General features: G+C 34.8%; 1 protein-coding gene and 1 long non-coding RNA gene across 2 annotated transcripts in view; one reads left to right on the forward strand and one right to left on the reverse strand.

The window, feature by feature from the left end:
* Positions 1-18,768, forward strand: part of LOC128246728 (uncharacterized) — a 117,211-nt gene that overhangs the window by 1,949 nt on the left and 96,494 nt on the right. The gene's annotated exons all lie outside the window — the stretch shown is intronic.
* Positions 977-17,079, reverse strand: LOC128246727 (dol-P-Man:Man(5)GlcNAc(2)-PP-Dol alpha-1,3-mannosyltransferase-like). Its single transcript, XM_052965111.1, has 9 exons — positions 16,908-17,079; positions 13,526-13,625; positions 11,477-11,624; positions 9,849-10,009; positions 7,202-7,322; positions 6,758-6,963; positions 5,947-6,009; positions 4,506-4,640; positions 977-4,025 (listed from the first exon to the last, which is right to left on the reverse strand). Exons 1-9 carry the CDS (start codon positions 17,071-17,073, stop codon positions 3,860-3,862), a joined length of 1,266 nt encoding a protein of 421 aa, XP_052821071.1. The 5' UTR covers positions 17,074-17,079; the 3' UTR covers positions 977-3,859.

Consider the following 18,768-nt stretch of genomic DNA (forward strand, 5'->3'; position numbering starts at 1 on the left):
TGGGTTACATTGGGTTAAAAACTGAGACGTTAGGTCAAGTCTTAAAGACAACTTGTAAACAAAGAGAGGTAATATACTCAAAACTTCATGAAACTTAAAATTTGCTTCTAATAAATCTTGGTTTAGTTTGAAACTAGGTCACATGGTGTCAAAAACTAGGTAACTAGGTCCAAGCATAGAAAAAAACCACAGGAACACTCTCCAAACTTCATGTCACATATGGTCAGGTTTGCCTTGATGAAATATTTTATTACATGTAGTTTGAACCCATAGTGTCCAAATCTAGGTCACTGGGTCAAATCTAAATGCTACATATTATTTCATTTCAAACAGTTGCTCTCATATATCATATCCAATGTTCGTGAGAGTCCATCACTCTGCAGCCATAGTGCATGTTTCGATTGAAATATTTTACAAACACATCATTTCCATGCCATCTACTTGACCTAATCTGGCAGAGTATATCAATTAAACAAATTTGCTTGGTTTATTTTTGCAAGGAAAACATTTCATTTGTTACATTGACATATTGTTAAACCCAGATTCTTGATACGATGTATAAGATTATATTTTGTCATAAGCATGTTTATAAGATGCCTAAAAGAGTCCACGAGAGGTATGTTATTGGACAACATCATGCCGGTAACTTTGCTTGTATATGTAGTGAGGAATGGTTTTGATCTGCTCAAGTAAGAGGGAAGAGCACGCTGTATATGCAGACTGCCCGCCATATCGCTTTATGAAGATTTTACTCCCACCCATGCCTGACTATTAATATTAAGCCATTTTTCAACTGCTTGCTAAATAATGGCAAAGTTTTAGTTTCGGTGAAGTGTTCTATCGTCTTGAGTTCTTCCTTAAATGCTGTTGAATTCTACGTACCTTAAAGAGGATTTCAGCCACATATAGGTGATGTTATAATAGCTGACTATGTCCGTCAAATGACAGGTATGAAAAATAACTCAAACCATTTTGATCTCTCTTTTATTTGATACCTCTAAATGGCAATGATTGGCAACGATGGTCATGACAAAATAACATACATGCAGAATTGTAGAACTAAGCTGCTGTTTGCTCATTTTCATTTCAAAACTATAGCACTTCAAACCATAAACTACAGGTATAAACATTCACAACAGTAGCTTAATAGACATGCAGTTTTTCAAACCAATAAATAATTCAGTTATATACTATAGTCATTTGTCTAGTGCAGAAAATCGGGTAGCGGATTGACTGCCTCCATGGTAGAAACAACCAAGATTTCATTCAGAGTTTTCAAGTTTGACTAGAAGTTACATATTGAAGGAGTGTTTAGTGACTGATCAGGATTTTATCTAAGTGAATAATAACAAGAGATGTTTGTCAAACATTATGCCCCCCCCCTGAGCGCCATGTTGTCAGGATTATATGGACAATTGAATGAAATATGCATGGACCGAAATGACAGCTGATTTGTTGCTGTTTTAAGATTATGACCATTAAAGTGTGAGGATAAAGTGTGTTATGACCGTCATGACCTTTGACTCTATGAACTCAAAATCCAGAGTCATCAGCTGGTCACCAGAAACCTAAATGTCAAGTTTGAGGGCCATGGGTGCAGGCATTGTCAAGTTATCACAAGACAAGTTTTTTTCGTTCAAGGTCACTGTGACCTTGACCTTTGACCCGATGACCACTTAAATCATAAGGGGTCATCTACAAGTCAGATGCAACTCTAAGTTAAGTTTGAAGGCCATGGGTTCAGTCATTGTTGAGTTATCACTCGGACAACCGTTTACCATTCAAGATCACTGTGACCTTGACCTTTGGCTCTATGAATCCTAAATCAATAAGGGTGATCTACTGGTCAGGCTTAACATCCATGTCAAGTTTAATGATCATAGGTTCAGGCATTGTTGAGATATCAGTGGGGGAAGATTTGTTAACTCTTTTGCGTTAAAGGTCACTGTGACATTGACCTTGGCCTGATGACCTCCAAAGTCAATTGGGGTCATCTACTGGGCAGGCCCAACCTTCATGTCAAGTTTGATGACCATAGGGCCAAGAATTGTCGAGTTGTCACTGTGACCTTGACCTTTGACCCCTAAAATCAATAGGGGCCATCTACTGGTCAGGCCCAACATCCATGTCAAGTTTGAGGGCCATGGGTGCAGGCATTGTTGAGTTATCACTTGGACAACCTTTTATCATTCAAGGTCAATGTGACCTTGACCTTTGGCCCAATGACCCCTAAAATTAATAGGGACAATCTTCTGGCCGGGCTCAACCTCCAAATCAAGTTTGAAGACCATGGGTGCAGCCATTGTCAAGTTATCACTCGGATAACCTTTAACCATTCCAGGTCACTGTGACCTTGACCTTTGGCCCAATAACCCCTTAAATCAATAGGGACCATCTTCTGGCCAGGCCCAATCTCCAAGTCAAGTTTGAGGGCCATGGGTGCAGGCATTGTCGAGTTATCACTCGGACAACCTTTTACCATTCCAGGTCACTGTGACCTTGACCTTTAACCAGATGACCCCCAAAAACCATAGGAGTCATCTCCTGGTCAGGCCAATTCTCCAAGTCAAGTTTGAGGGCCATGGGTGCAGGCATTGTTGAGTTATCAATCGGACAACCTTTTACCATTCAAGGTCACTGTGATCTTGACCTTTGGCCCAATGAACCCCAAAAACAATAGGGGTCATCTCCTGGTCAGGCCCAACCTCCAAGTCAAGTTTGAGGGCCATGGGTGCAGGCATTGTTGAGTTATCACTCGGACAAGCTTTAAAATTATTTTACCATTAAAGGTCACTGTGACCTCGACCTTTGACCCGATGACCCCCAAAATCAATAGGGGTCATCTACTGGTCAGGCCCAACCTTCATGTGAAGTTTGATGACCATACGTCTAGGAATTGTTGAGTTATCACTCGGACAAGCTTTGGTCTACCGACGGACGGACGGACCAACGGACCGACCGACCGACATACCGACATGCCTGTGCAAAGCAATATACCCCTCTTCTTCGAAGGGGGGCATAATAATTGCTTATGCTAGTCTTGATAGTCGAAACATGATATGTTTCAATTTAAGTTTTAGAGTATGACTAGCAATTACAATTTAGAATACCATTAGTCATTATTCAAGAATATACTTTGGTTTGTTTCACAAACCAATACATAATTAAGTTGAATAATACTTTAGTAATTGACCAGCTCCCTTACAGAACTTGTCACAATATATAAGGTAGGATATCAAAAAAATATTTGTTAAGATTCCCCAGCAATTATGAATTGTTCACAAGAAAACTGCATTTTAAAAACAAACATTTCATATCCCATAATACTGTTACACAGTAACCACTAGCATACTAAAACTGTCTGCAACATTGCACTAAATATATCAGTACCCCCTGCATAAAACTGGTATAATCATTAACAGATTAAAATCATCAAACAGTCGAAAGCAAATCTTTCTTTTCTTAAACTCCTTTATAATAAATGTATATACACAATTGCACAAGAATCTAGTAACAAATTAATCATCAAAAGTTGCCTATTTATGTACAATTCACACACATACATTGGGAATGGGTGGAAAAAGCCACATCAGATGATGTTTGATGAATGTTACGGTTGTTTGACCCCTAGAGACTGTCTTGAAGGCAATGAACAAGACAACTTTTGCCCAGAGTTTGTTATGCCCGGAGTATACACAAAGCCTGATATTTTTGACAAAATTTTACCTCCCTGATTATGGGGTGTAATTTTATCCTCAGGGTGCTATACTGCTATACCTCCCGGCTCCCATATCCCCCTTTCGCCCCCTCTCCCCCAAAGTTAAACAATACATAATTGTCACATATCAAAAGTAATATTTTAGTCGATCTTCTGCGCCGTTGTAACTCTCCTGAGTGGTGTATATTCTGGTGAAAACCAAAGTCCAAAAAGCACAGCCAGATGACATACATGGAGAAAGGAACTACTTGTCACAGTGGAGGGATACGTGTTCCAGCACAACTCTATCACACCTAGTACAAGGATTCTGAAAGAAGTGTGCATGCATTAAGAATAGATTGTAAAAATATGTTTGTTTATTTCCGGTTTACCAACATTCCCGATCTTTTACCCGAGCCTCAACCATTTTATTGCCTTGATAAATATTTTGTACCCAAACCTCAACCATTCTTTTGCCTTGATTTTCATTTTGTTATCATTTGTTTTGATTTCTTTGCTAATGTCGAATAGTTTTTGGTTTTTAACAATACATGTGATGCTAATACTGATTGTTATGATGCTCTTCAGTGTATAGCTTAAAAGTTTTTGGTAACAGAAAAATCACAATAACAAAATTTGTCTAATAAAGAAAAGAATAAAATATTTTCTGACCTACCTACACATTTTAGGAATGAAACCAGAAAGAAAGATTTTTGTTTATGTCTTAGTAATTTATTAACTTTCGACTCAATTGTACTAATATTTGTTACTATAAAATACAGATAAACTGTAAAAAGAGGTTGATTACCTGACAATTTGTTGCAGATTTGTTGTCCAGAGAAGGTAATGCAGCGTGTGAAAATACCACACATAAAACTGATAATGCAGTGACCGACTAAAACACATCCCGATAAAGTTGGATGTGAATAGGGGTAATAAGATCTGTATGATAGGTCAAGGACATTGTACATAGTAAGACTTGATACAACATTTTCTTCATATACATGTATTTACCATCCAAGGTAATGTGTCCAAAATTTGCTTCTTATTAAACTGAATTTCAATTTACAATATTTTTAGTTTTTTAATCTCTTTGATAAAATGGCCCCAACACATGGAGACTTTAAAATTATTTATTTATTTATTTAGTACAATATTCAAAGTTATGCGTTTTTCATGGAGCACCAAAACCAAGCTTTCACAAGGCCAAAAAAAATTTGGTTTGGTTAGGGTGATATCCTTTTCAAAATCAGGTAGGGTACCGGTAGGTATTTTAAAAAATAAATAATTATTAGGCTTTATATAAGAATGAAATTTTCACCATTGGAGAATGGTGTTAAAGTAATATTCTGTATACAGCGTTTAAGGCTTTAAACTAAATAATTTTTATAAAAACACACTTAACTAGAAATGTGTCCATAGGACACGGATGCCCCCACTTTGATTTTTTGTCACAGAAAATAAGCCATAATGATTATTCAGGATAATCTGCACATATAGGATGAGTTGAGTTGAGTTGGGTTTTACGGCATCGCAAGACTGTATAGGTTATATGGCGCCATTCAGGCAGGAAAAAACTTGTTGGATCCACATCTCATTTACATCATTTAAGTATTGTTGGGAAATAAAGGGCCCTAACTCCTAAATGATTAAAGCGATTTCCATGGCTATCGAACTTGATCAAGATATTATGGTCACAATCATGTATGTAAAGTTTGGTGAGGATTGGACACATACTTTTCAAGAATTAGATTGGAAACATATATTTTTGAAGTATTTTTGGCAAAAAAGGGCCGTAACTCCTAAATGACTAAAGCGATTTCCATGACTATCGAACTTGATCAAGATATTATGGTCACAAACATGTGTTTAAAGTTTGGTGAGGATTGGACAAACGGTTTTCAAGAATTAGATCGGAAACATATTTTTGAAGTATTTTTGGCAAAAAAGGGCCGTAACTCCTAAATGACTAAAGCGATTTCCATGACTATCGAACTTGATCAAGATATTATGGTCACAAACATGTGTTTAAAGTTTGGTGAGGATTGGACAAACGGTTTTCAAGAATTAGATCGGAAACAATCTTCGGGACGTACGTACGTACAGACAGACAGACAGACGGACAGACGTACGTACGGACAAGGGCAACCCTATATGCCGCCACTTTGTGGGGGCATAAAAAGTAGGTAGAGACAGGTAAACTGAACCAAATGTATTTTTTTAGGCCCAAGTGAAAAAATAAAAGGATATGATCTGGTTTCAGCTGCGGAACATCTGGCTTTGAAAGACTTAAATTTAATACTGGCAAATACCTGTAAAACAAAAATGGAGAAAATTAAATATCCATAATATCAAATAACAGTCCGCAAAACAACACAATCATAGAATCATTTACAATAAACAAATGTACGTTTGAATACATTATTTAATGGTCTGCTGAAATCATATGCCATATAGTGTCATTCATTACCACAACAAATCTCATTGTTTGAATGTTAAAGTTATACATTATAGATAGCAATAAATGCACAAATACTGTGATGACAAAATGAGTACAATCCACAAGCTCTTAAATAGTTTAATATTTGCTAGGCTTGTTCAAAATCTTAATTTGATATAGCACGGAATAGTGGAATTTTACAATATTCCAAGAAAGAAATCGGACTAGTTAATCTAAAACTTTAAAGCTGCACTCTCACAGATTTACTATTTTTACAACTTTTTTTTTTGTCTTGGAAAGAGCAATTTTTTGCGTATATATCTGCAAACCAATGATATAAGATTGTTCACAAAAAATTAGATTGTAGATTTTCATTTTTCTGTTTGAAAATTAATGTTTTATGGTCTAAACATTTAAACATAAATTTTTAAACATAATTATAAAAATCTGCAATCTAATTTTCGTCAGCAGTCTTATTTAACTGGTTTCCATGGATTTTTGCAAAAATTGGCTAGTTCCAAGACAAAATTAAAAAAAAGTTCAATCAAAACGTTCAATCTGTGAGAGTGCAGCTTTAATCTCCATGGCTGTACATTTATAATTTCTGCAAAAATAATTACCTCTTCCACTTAACAGCCGCAAATGCTATTAACACTGAAATGTGGGCTAAAAGCAGAAATATCTGAAAATGTCTGTTGAGAAAAATGTCCTCCGGAACCAGCCTCCAGTTGACTGTCCACTTGTAGAAAAATTGCCTGCCTAGATTAAAGGACATGTTGATGTACCCATGTGGATTTTCTTGAAGAAAAGGAATTGCCAAGACAATCTGAAATGAACAATTGATCATTTAAAATAATTCCCGTCTTGTTCAAAACTTAAATGAAGTTAAGGATGTTGCTAATGGCAGCGTTGATAACGTGATTTCATAGACTTACTACAATCCTTCTTTAAGATATTGAACAACGACAATAAAGCGGGATAAAAGCACAGGGTGTGATAAACGAGACTCCTACATAATCCTAACATATTCATATCTAGTTATAATGCTAATTTTCACTACCCACCTGTGGTATTGCGCATATGATGAGGTTTTTCACAGTTCCAATTGTTCCCTGGGTAACAAGCAGCAAATATAACAGGCCCGGGGCAAATAGCAGAATATTCATCTTCACCGATACTGCCAGACTGAGAAAAGAAAAACATATGATTTAATATCAAGATTAAATATTTTATTTCAATTTTTTATTTAATAATAACACTTGCTTGGTTCATTTCATGTGAATTCCTACAGATTTCTTTTTTTGGCAAAGGTCTGTATGCACATTCTTACTTTGTATTTGAAATTAATCAAAGTTGAGAGTTCATGGGGACAAAAATAACAGTAAATCCAGGCTCAATATCACGAAAATACTGTCAGAAGTCAAATCTCAGTCTCAGCTCATTTTACCACAAACCATCAAAAGCTATTAAAAATCATATATGTTGTTACACCTTTTAAAAGTGCATTCTATATATATATATATCATTGAAACACTTTTGTTCAAGATTCAAGGGGAAAAATATTCTACAGCCAAAAATGTATTTGAGTACAGTTCATTGCTTTTTTACAATTATTTAAGTATATTTTTGCTCTAGAATTAGTCTTCATTGAAATATTGACAAAATATCTTAATCAACACATTCTATGAGCAAATATGTTTACAAAAATAACAAGAAACGCCGCAATGCAACGAAACCAGGTTTTTAATGATTGACAGAAGAAATTCAGCCTGTGTCTGTTTTTCTATTTTTAGTAACAGTGACCCTAGTGACCCCAAATGCAATCCATTGAAAGGTATCCATAAACTCTTCCTTTATACCAAGTTGGGTCAGGATATGTCAACCCTAACTTAAGTTATTCAGTTTCAACCATTTTTCCATTTTTATTAACAGTGACATTGACCTTGAATCTAGGGACCCCAAACACAATCCCATGAAAGGTATCCATAAACTCTTCCTTTATACCTGGTTTGGTCAAGATATGTAGACTCTGTCTAAAATTATTCAGTTTCAACTGTTTTTCTATTTTTAATAACAGTGACCTTGACCTTGAATCTAGGGACCCCAAAACGCAATCCCATGAAAGTATCCATAAACTCTTACTATAGACCAATTTTGGTCAAGATATGTCAACCCTAACTAAAGATATTCAGTTTGAACCATTTTTCTATTTTTAGTACGGATGGAAGCGAATATCCGAGTATCCGGATATCCGGATATCACGCAAGTATTCGGATACCAAAATGGGTATTCGAATATTCGTTAAGAATTAAAATTTTAATGAAATAGCTTAGCAGAGATATAGCAATTGTTATAAAACTTTTCAGATGAAATATTTCAGGTGATCAACAGTGTCTGTCGCGAAGCGAGTATGTGTCACAAATCGTCTGCTAATTGGGTGTTTGCACAAGGCGTGATATTGTGTCCTTGTGCAGCACCCTGTGAAGTTCTACGACGTTGTTTACAATGACAAGTGTTGTTTTATGATCTAAGTTGTGCTTAATTGACACTAATTGGCACTAGTTGATATTAAACGGATTGATCATTAATCCGTAGGAATTGATCGTCCAATCACAAGATAAGGGTCATGCAATCAAAGCTATTAATGACCAATCGTATTTTTGTTGAATATGCATGAAGAAATTATTGCTATCTGAAAAATAAATACAAAAACAAATTTGTTTATATTTTCACTTTTCAATCAAATTTCCATCATTTTGCATCTTGTAATTGTGTTTTGAATTATTAATCGTTATTCCTGTATCACGACTATCAAATTATCAAATATATATAAATGATTTATTTCCTATTTAGTATTTATTCACGTTTTATTTTGTGTAGTGTATTTTATTTTTCATACGATATGTAAACATGTTTAGTTTATTTATAAATAAAAAAGTACATGCATGTAAATAAAGAAAAATCAGATCGTCTTTTTGTCTTCTTATCTTTTCCGCAATTATATCCTTCATTACAAAACACCGCATCTTTTTTTAGTAACAGTGACCTTGACCCTAGGGACCCCAAATGCAATCCCATGAAAGGTCTCCATAAACTCTTCCTATAGACCAAATTAAGTCAAGATATGTCATCCCTAACTAAAGTAATTCAGTTTCAACCGTTTTTCTATTTTTAGTAACAGTGACCGTGACCTTGACCCAAGGGACCCTAATCACAATCCCATGAAAGGTCTCCATAAACTCTTTCTATAGACCAAGTTTAGTCAAGATATGTCAACCCTAACTAAAGTTATTCAGTTTCAACCGTTTTTCCATTTTTAGTAACAGTGACCTTGACCATAGGGACCCCAAATGCAATCCCATGAAAGGTACCCATAAACTCTTTCTATAGACCAAGTTTGGTCAAGATATGTCAACCCTTACTAAAGTTATTCAGTTTCATAGGTGAGTTTGACGCCGCCCGCCCGAACAACGACGTTCGCTATTCTAATAAGCAGGTTTCACTATGTGAAAACCTGGTTAATAAAACATGCAAGATTTTGAATCATACTATACTTTAATGTGGTCATTACAAAGTATGGTTTTTAATTGACAAGCATGAAAATATTTTGTTATAAATAGATCGTTTAGTTTTTCATTTATGATAATCTGACAATGGTAAAATTTGGTGTGATTCCCAACGCTACAAAGTTCATCCATCTTAAAGCCATACCTGAACAAGAGGCAGCCTAGCGACCATCGATTATTCAGAAACAAGTCGACAGCCACATACAGCAAGAACATGGCGACTGGGTCATTGAACATTCGCAGGATGTAGATGGAGTGTATTCTATAGGATGCACAGCACATGAAGAAAAACACAAACGGGGGTACCTGAAATGAGAGGAAAATTTGAATGGTATTCTTAACAAAAGACTGAATTCAGCATTGCCTAAGGTATATTTCCAGAACTAAATTAATCTAAATATATTAAAAGAATATAGTATTAGTAAAATACAACAACTTGCAAATGTTTTCATTACCAGGCAGACATTATTTTATCAATGAACACTGAAAAATGGTTTTACACAATTCCTGTATAAACTGACCCATTTCAGATTGAAATATATTTCACGTAATTAAACCAAGTAAAAATTTACTAGTAGCCACTCATGAATCATAGCATTTGGTGCAAATTCAATGAAATATATTACGATCTTGCACTAAAACAATTCTTCGCCTTAGTGCAAGAACTCAATATCTGCTTCTTCATATCTATGGGTATATGCAGTAATTGAGTTCTTGCATTAAGGTGACGAATTGTTAAATGATAAACCAGCTTAATGGAATCCAGAAACTTGGTGAGAGATCAGCTGATAACTTAACAAGTAAACACTAGGATTCAGACAGCTGATAATTATCCATCCTGAAAGTAGGGGGGAGGTCTGTTTTGATTATGAGGGATCCATGCCCGAAGCAGGGTTAAGGGGCTTAAACCATTTTTAAAACTGTCTCAAAAATAATTTATATTGTTTCATTTCAAGGTACTTCCTACTGTATAAGATACAAATGTCAGAGCGAAAAACAATCTTTACAACTGTACAATAGTCTGAAGTTGATAGATCTCAATCCTGATTTCAGCATTAAAATCATTAACTTAACATTAAAGAACCCCTGTAGACAGTGCTGTTTACTTTTTCCCTTTCAGTACATACACTTTAATATATACCAACGTTGAATTATGAAAATTAACAAGAGTGACATGGAGCCAACTCTAATATCAGTCTGTCTTTCATTTAACCAAGGGGCAAAACTCCATAATTATTAAAGACAGAGTTATTGGCTTTGCTAAACATGTACCCATTGTCTCCAACAACATGGGCATCATTACCTCTTTTAAATATCTTTACAACATGGGCATCATTACCTCTTTTGAATATCTTTACAACATGGGCATCATTACCTCTTTTGAATATCTTTACAACATGGGCTGCCGTCCATTATCTCTTTTAAATATTTTTAATGTTTTTTTTGTGTTATAGTTAAAGCTTTTGCACCAAACGATCATCAATGATGACAATGACTTAAAGGCTATATAAGACAATACCCCGAATTTTTTCTTCGAAAATCATAACAGCAAAGGAGAAAAAAAATCCAATAATTATAAAACAATACGCTAAAATAGAATCATGTCTACTTTAAATTGAAACGACTGACCCACTGGGACCAAAAATAAAAAACTTCCATTGAACCTAAGTCTGTTCAAGATCATTTTCACTGGTTAAAAGGTCATAACTCATAAATATTCAAATTTGCTGAGTATCATGTCAATTAATCTTACTTAGACCTCATGATTTATACCTTTCTAACTTTCCGGTAGATGTCGAAAACAACTAACAGAGTCAAAATATAGAGGGCAGCAAAACAATATTGCGCCAGGCGGATGTTGGCCCCATGCTCAGTCAGGTGATAGAATCCAGTGAAGATGTATACGAACCCAGCAGGATACCTGAAATATAGAGGATGTGGCATATAACAGCATTTTTCTCACCATTCTTGGAACAGGGCCTAGACCTTCCAATAGTGAAAATGATCATTCGGAACTCCTTGGCTATTTTTTTTATCGAAAACAACCTTGGATGTATGCCGGTACACCAATAGAAGTAGTTTGTACAATTTGGAATTGTAAGAACTGCAAACTACACAAACATGTATCACAAACTGCTTAGCTCAAGTTCAGTTCAACAATGAATAAACATGAAAATAATACTAGTGACAGGTTTTGTCACTAATGGAAATCCGGTAGTCTGAGACTACCTGGTCCAGTTTTTTGGTCGGACTACAAGAAATTAAAGTCGGTAGAACTACCAGAGAAAATGCTTTTTTTTATCTCGTATTCTAAGGGAAAAGGGCAAGGGTATTACTGGGTGGGTTAAAACAAAAGTGTTGATGTTATGTGGTTTTTTTCACTTGCATTTTGGACCACCAGAATTTTGGCTATACTACCTGTATTTAAGATTCATTTGTCCGATGGACTACTTTGTGAATAATGTTAAACCTGAATGATAAACATGTATGTCAACAATGTTGTGTTTTATTCATTATCTCAATCTAGAAATAACTCTTCAGCGATATGAAAAGGTGTTAGGTGTGTCATGGCAGTTTCAAGACTAGTAAATACACGTAGTTTAATCATTCTCTTATACATTTTTATTTTGAGTGAATACTACAATATGGAGAGTGGCCACTGCTCTGTCTTTATGGGGAAAGAAGACTGAGACAACTTGAAAATCCTGTAGGGGAAATACAATTTTCTGATGTTTCTTTAAAAGTTGTTAAAATAAGTTCTGGTGTTTCTTTAAAATTTGGAGTGATTTAAAACATTTTTTTCAGAATGTGGATGACTTCTGCTATAAAATAGAGTAAAATTCCCTACACAAATACACACCCAAATATCGAAATTAACACTAGCCTGGAGGTTATCTAGGGTTAGTGTTTTACAGCTCTTAGAAAAAATCAATATACCTATTACAACTTAAATAAAGTCTGGCTTGTATAATTGTTCATATACCCTGATTAGTCTACCGGGTTAGGGTCCATTAAACATGATGACTGTCAAAAATTCCCTTAACCATGTTGCTTATACAGCTGAATTAACAGAGCAAGTATAAATTGTATGTCGACATAGAGATCAGTTATGTTCATCAATAGGTTTTTCAAGGGGCTGTACTCCATATCATAAAATAGCGGGAGAAAAAGAAAACTGTCGAAAACTGACATAGACTTCGCATTGATGTGTACAATGCATTGAAACTTACTAACTGAAGTACCACACAGTTTACAATTTATTTAAGTTTAGCAGTTATTTCGAATTTTTCTATTATAAAAGATTACTGGGTATATCTACCAGGTCAAATTCATTCCTTATGCGTGATTGGCTAGTTGGTGTTATCAGGTGATATTACCGAGGTAGCTTATGTCACTTATGTGAATAGAGTAAGCCTTCGTAGCTTAGTAAGTACGACGTTGGACTACAATTTTGGCGACACGGGTTCGAACCCGGTCTCCGACACATTTTTTTTTTACATTTTGGAACTTTTTTTACAAATATGATATCAAAAGGTAACACATCCATTAGATAATTGTCCTGAGATTCGTTACAGAAAAAAACTTTTTTTGGTGCCAATACATGAGACAGCCCCTTTACATGCCATGCAGATTGGATGAAATTAGTACATATGCATCGGCACAATTTTGTTGAAGATATAATAAATCATAGCTTGAGTGTGACGATAGAAAGGGACTTGTTATTATTTTAAATCTGAATTGTATAATAAGCATTCAGACTTATTGTTGCAAGTTCTTATAATATCGTGTTGACAATCGCATGTATATTCAGGCAATACTCACACTAACGGTCCAGTGTCTCCTTTAAGCTGTGTATAATCACGTGTGCCATTGATGAATCCTTCCACTTCTTGCATATAGGCAACCCAATCTATCTCAGTATCTAAAAAAACAGTACAAAATTACAAAGTTTTTAAAATTATGAATAGTTTAATTTAAAGTGACACTCTTATTCAAAATCAATACATACACATGTATAACAAACATATATTTCAGTGATAAACCTTTAACTACTTACTAAATAATACATTTATGAAAAATATTAATTACTTATTAAAAGTTTATAAGCGTGTATTTAATAACTGAAAACGCAAAAATATTAAATGATTGGTAAATGCTAAAAGATTTACTGTGGTCTACTATAGTCTCATAAGGTAGCAATATCGCGTTTTCTGCACCTTTCTTTCAAATTAAATGCAGTATCCTTCATAAGAACCATTGTTTTCGACATTTATTAATTTTTGGTGAATTTAAACAATTGTATTAAATATGGTAAATCTTATTTGGGAGTAATAGTGCATCTTTAAACAAATAAAATAAGTACATGTACAATAAAAAAAATATTTATAAGATTAGATTGTTGATTATCAATGCATATTATTTACAGTTGCTAGTCAATTTATATATCATTATAACAAACAAGCAACAGATACAGCCCAGATTGAAAGATTGTTTGGCCTAGATTAGCAGATGATACGGAGTTGACTAAAAAACGTTACAGCCCAGACTAGAAGACCATTAGGCACAAATAAAATAATCACAGCGCCAAGATTGTGCGGGTACTCATCTTTATAACCTTAACTTTCCCTGCTGACCAATACTCCCGATTTTAAAATGAAGTTTTACACAAGTATAGGTGTAACACTTTCATTGTAACTGTGGTGATTCCGATTGCTACAAGTGTGGATTGTGACTTCACCATACGGATTCGGGTTACCCGATGCCGATGGAGTAGCCACCAATAGAACCAAGACTTAACCCTTTAGCGCACGTATAGGAGTATGTCCGACATTGCCCATTAGCAGATGTATAGGCATATAGCCGTGTACATGTATATTGACTACTGGATGTAAAGGCATCGCCCGCATTTCCATAGGGTCAATTTAATATTTCAATTTTGCATCTTTCTTTTTGTAAACAATATCCTGGAAGTTTATAAAAGTAAAGCTAAGCATTACAGGTATTGAATTTCCATGGCAAATATCGTCTCAAAAAATTAGGAAGTATTTATTTATACTGCCAATCACAGGTGTGATATTCCATTATGACGTAAGACCACAAGCCGTGAATTGAAAATCCCCTGAGAATTCCCCAAACTCATTGATGCGTAAATCATCAAATATATTACGTCAGATCACTTAAGCATTAAAATAAATAAAGATTATAATTATTTTAAAATTAAATCTTGATTTAAAACAATAGAAATGATGTGTATCTGAGAAAAGTCTGAATAAACTTGCTGTGAAGCCGATACATATCCAGCATGGTTCCAGCCGTAAAATAGGTCAGGTAAACCTTTGTCGTCTGTCAAATTTGCAAGCGTCTGGTTGATCATGATCACTATTAATACTTGAAATAACAGTCTAGCTTTCTTTTTGACAACATTTTATGAGGGGGGTCATAAAGTAAAACAGACACCCTGGACTGGATCAATCTGCTGGATGACACAGGATATTCCTACCATATTTCTGTGTATTATACACTAGAACATCAATTGTCGGCTTTTTAATCCAGATGGGGTTTTTTATGGAAGGGTAATAAAATTAAGATCGATCCCAGTGTCTTTTAAACCCTTGATTGAATGAAATTATGACATTTTAAAGTGAATGGTACAAGTCCATCTTCGAAATACATTTATAGATGAAACAAAATAAATAAATATTTCATCATTGACACCATATATTCAGACAACGCGAAAACTTTGCCTTCTTCACAGGACATTGCGACAGGTAAACACTGAAAGTTTACCTGTCGCACCAATTTTTTACCTGTCGCAATGTTACAAACAGTATTCAGTAACATCAGCCTAAACCTTGATTTTAAGCCTCTTTTTTTAAATAAGTTTTGTAATTCCCCATTATAACAGGTTTAGATCTTTTTGGTTAGATTTGTCCTACAGTACTATAATAAATTAAAATATCTTTTAATTCATCTTTAAATTAAAGATACGATAGGGTTATAAAATGTAACGAATTGTACTACAAGTCAAACTCAGGCACAACATTTATGCAAAAACGAAAGTAGAGTTCTTGTTATTGGCAATGTTAAACAGAGCGGAAAGAATAAAAGTATTAGAGTACCAGCTGAAATCGGAACCTTACGCGTTTTATCGGCTTTTACGAAAACATGTCGAAACGGGGTTTACAAATAGTGAAGTACGGATTAACACGCTGAATAATCATGATATAAAAATAACTCTGAACATTTATTTAGAAACTGAAAGTAAATTTTCCGAAAAATAAACGGTGCTGACTTTAATTTTTCACCGGACATTGTGACCGACCAAAACAAAAGTTTCGGCGGTCAAAATTGAAATATACCGGACATGTCCGACTGTCAGACGGACATTCGCATTGTCTGTATATTAGATAATTTAATTATCTGTAAAAAATATGTTCACATTAAAAAAATTGGCCACAATTATTGCAAGTAATATTGATTTATAGATCATAATTGCAGTTAAATTCTCTCTTTTTCAATACCCCTATAAAGGGCCTATACAGATAAGGACTGCTTATCAGTAAGTTGGCTATTGACTGGGAGGTGTATTCTGGCCACTTGCTTATGTGCTAAAGGGTTAACTGAGGAATATGACTTTTTTGTAACCCCCGACCTGTTACTGTATAAATGCATTGCATGTCCATAGTCCTGATGTAGTAGGAATAAATACATAACCAAACTGAGAGACTTACAAAATGGACTTACAAACTTTCTACAGACCCCATCTTCCACAAAAAGGTTTGTGATTGTAGGAGGACACTTATGACAAAGGGAACACTCAAACAGCCTGTAATGTACCAGTCATTGTAACCACGGCCCCCCCCCCCCCCCAGGTCCAGGGAATAGCGGTGACTTTGACTTTCGGTTCAGCCAAGCCCAGGTATAACCCCTGCCCTTCGAAGACAAACTGCTAATAAAATCCCCGCCAAATGCCCCCCATACTCCTGGGACCCTAGATAATCCCTGCTATTTTAGGTGCAAAGACAAAACCACCGCATTCACCCGGCACTGCGGGGTCACCTGGAACATAGAAACACGGCCCACTTCCTCCGCATACCCCCGGACCTGGGGGGGGGGGGGCGTGGTTACAATTGACTGGTGCATAATAAGCAGTGATTTTCATCCAGATGGCAAGAAGATATCTATGTAAAGAGACTAAACTTACATTTTATTTTGTTAATAACAGCCACACATACAATAACCTCGGCAAGTAAGAGTAGAAACATTACAGGATTAATATAATTTGCGTCGAAAACATATTTAAACAGATTTCCAACAGTTAAATGTTTCTTTAATTTTCGCCACATTTGTTTTCTTCTGGAGGCCGCCATTTTGAATATCACGTTGCACTTACTTCCGGGTCCGTCAAAACACGACAAATTAACAAATATCAAACTCCGCGCAGTGTTACTTCCCTTGCAGTACAGTAATCACTGCCTTCACAAATATCACGTGATGATAGAAACGGCACGTGATTGCAATTTACAAAATGGACGGAACACCTTTAAAAGAAATTTCAGCAACATGTTTCATTTGTTTAGAAAATAAACGATTTTATTCCATAAAAGGAAAAAATGCAAAACGTTCGATACATGTCTGAATAGCTAACAACACATCCATGTTGATATTGTAATTTGTAAATCCTACTTTCAATTTGAAAAAAGACCGAACATTTCCGAATGTTTTTTTTAATTGTTATTTTTTTATAAAACATATTATGCCTATCAACTGGCGTAAAGTAATTATTTAAGAAAGGATATAAGAATAAATATATATGATTAAAAAAAATGCCATTAAAAGTTTTCATCCAATTTTGGATGAAAATCGTGTGGTGGCAGTGATTTATACTGTACTGTTTACAAAGGGAAGTAACACTGCGCGGAGTTTGAACAAATATATTAGTCTGGTTCCCTGCTTACATTCGGAACTCCTCGGCCATTTTTTCAAAAACAACCTCGGATGTATATGGACGGTTTACATACTTAAAAAGTGGTCGTTTAAGTCCGCTGCAAATAGATCGCGTAGTAATCTTATTTAGTAGTTAAAATTTATGACTTAACTCTTGGGAATCGTAATTATGTTTGCAATAATACACTTCACTGGCAATCAATTTAAACTGAGATCAATGAATAAAACTCTTAAACACTACATTTAATTAATGCTTTTATTAAAAAAAATACGGACTACTTCAACAGATGTACCGGCATACATCCGAGGTTGTTTTTGAAAAAATGGCCGAGGAGCTCCGAATGCCCTGCTTACGGATATTCCATACAGTGCGTCCCGATAACGATAGTGTTAGGGGAAGGAACTCCAGACTACAAATATATTTGCATCACTGAGGGTCAGATTTGATAGATAGATACTTTTTTACCGATCCACAAGTGAACAGATTAACATATATACAGATGAATAAAAACAATATATATACACACATCGATGATATGATACACACGAACATCAAAAGAACATTATGATATTATATAGATGGACATTACGAACATTAAACATTTCGAGTCATCATTAACATAAACAATATCTTCCATGCACACATTATTATGTATAGATAGTCAGATGTGGTCTTAATTGACAAAATATATGAACGATAATTATTCAGAGTTATCTACTCAAGATGTATTACAGACAATTTCTACATGGCGCCTTCTGTGTAAAATACAAGTGAAGCACATTTGTCCAGATTAGTAATAGCCTACAGAATAAGGGATGAAGTGTATTTGTCCAGGGAATTAATCATTATCATTGTTTCCAACGATTAAGAGCCATAAATGAGATTGACCCGGTGATCTTCGTGCCTCGACTTGTTTAACAATTCTACAGTACACGTTGAATGACTGACACATTTTTAGATATATTGATTAATTCGTGCATATATATATATATATATATATATATATATATATATATATATATATATATATATATATATATATATATATATATATATATATATATATATATGTCATAGTTCTATACAAAATATCACATGTAGTTATATAAAAGACTGT

Source organism: Mya arenaria, chromosome 9, assembly GCF_026914265.1.
Source record: "Mya arenaria isolate MELC-2E11 chromosome 9, ASM2691426v1".
Taxonomy (NCBI): Eukaryota; Metazoa; Mollusca; class Bivalvia; order Myida; family Myidae; genus Mya; species Mya arenaria.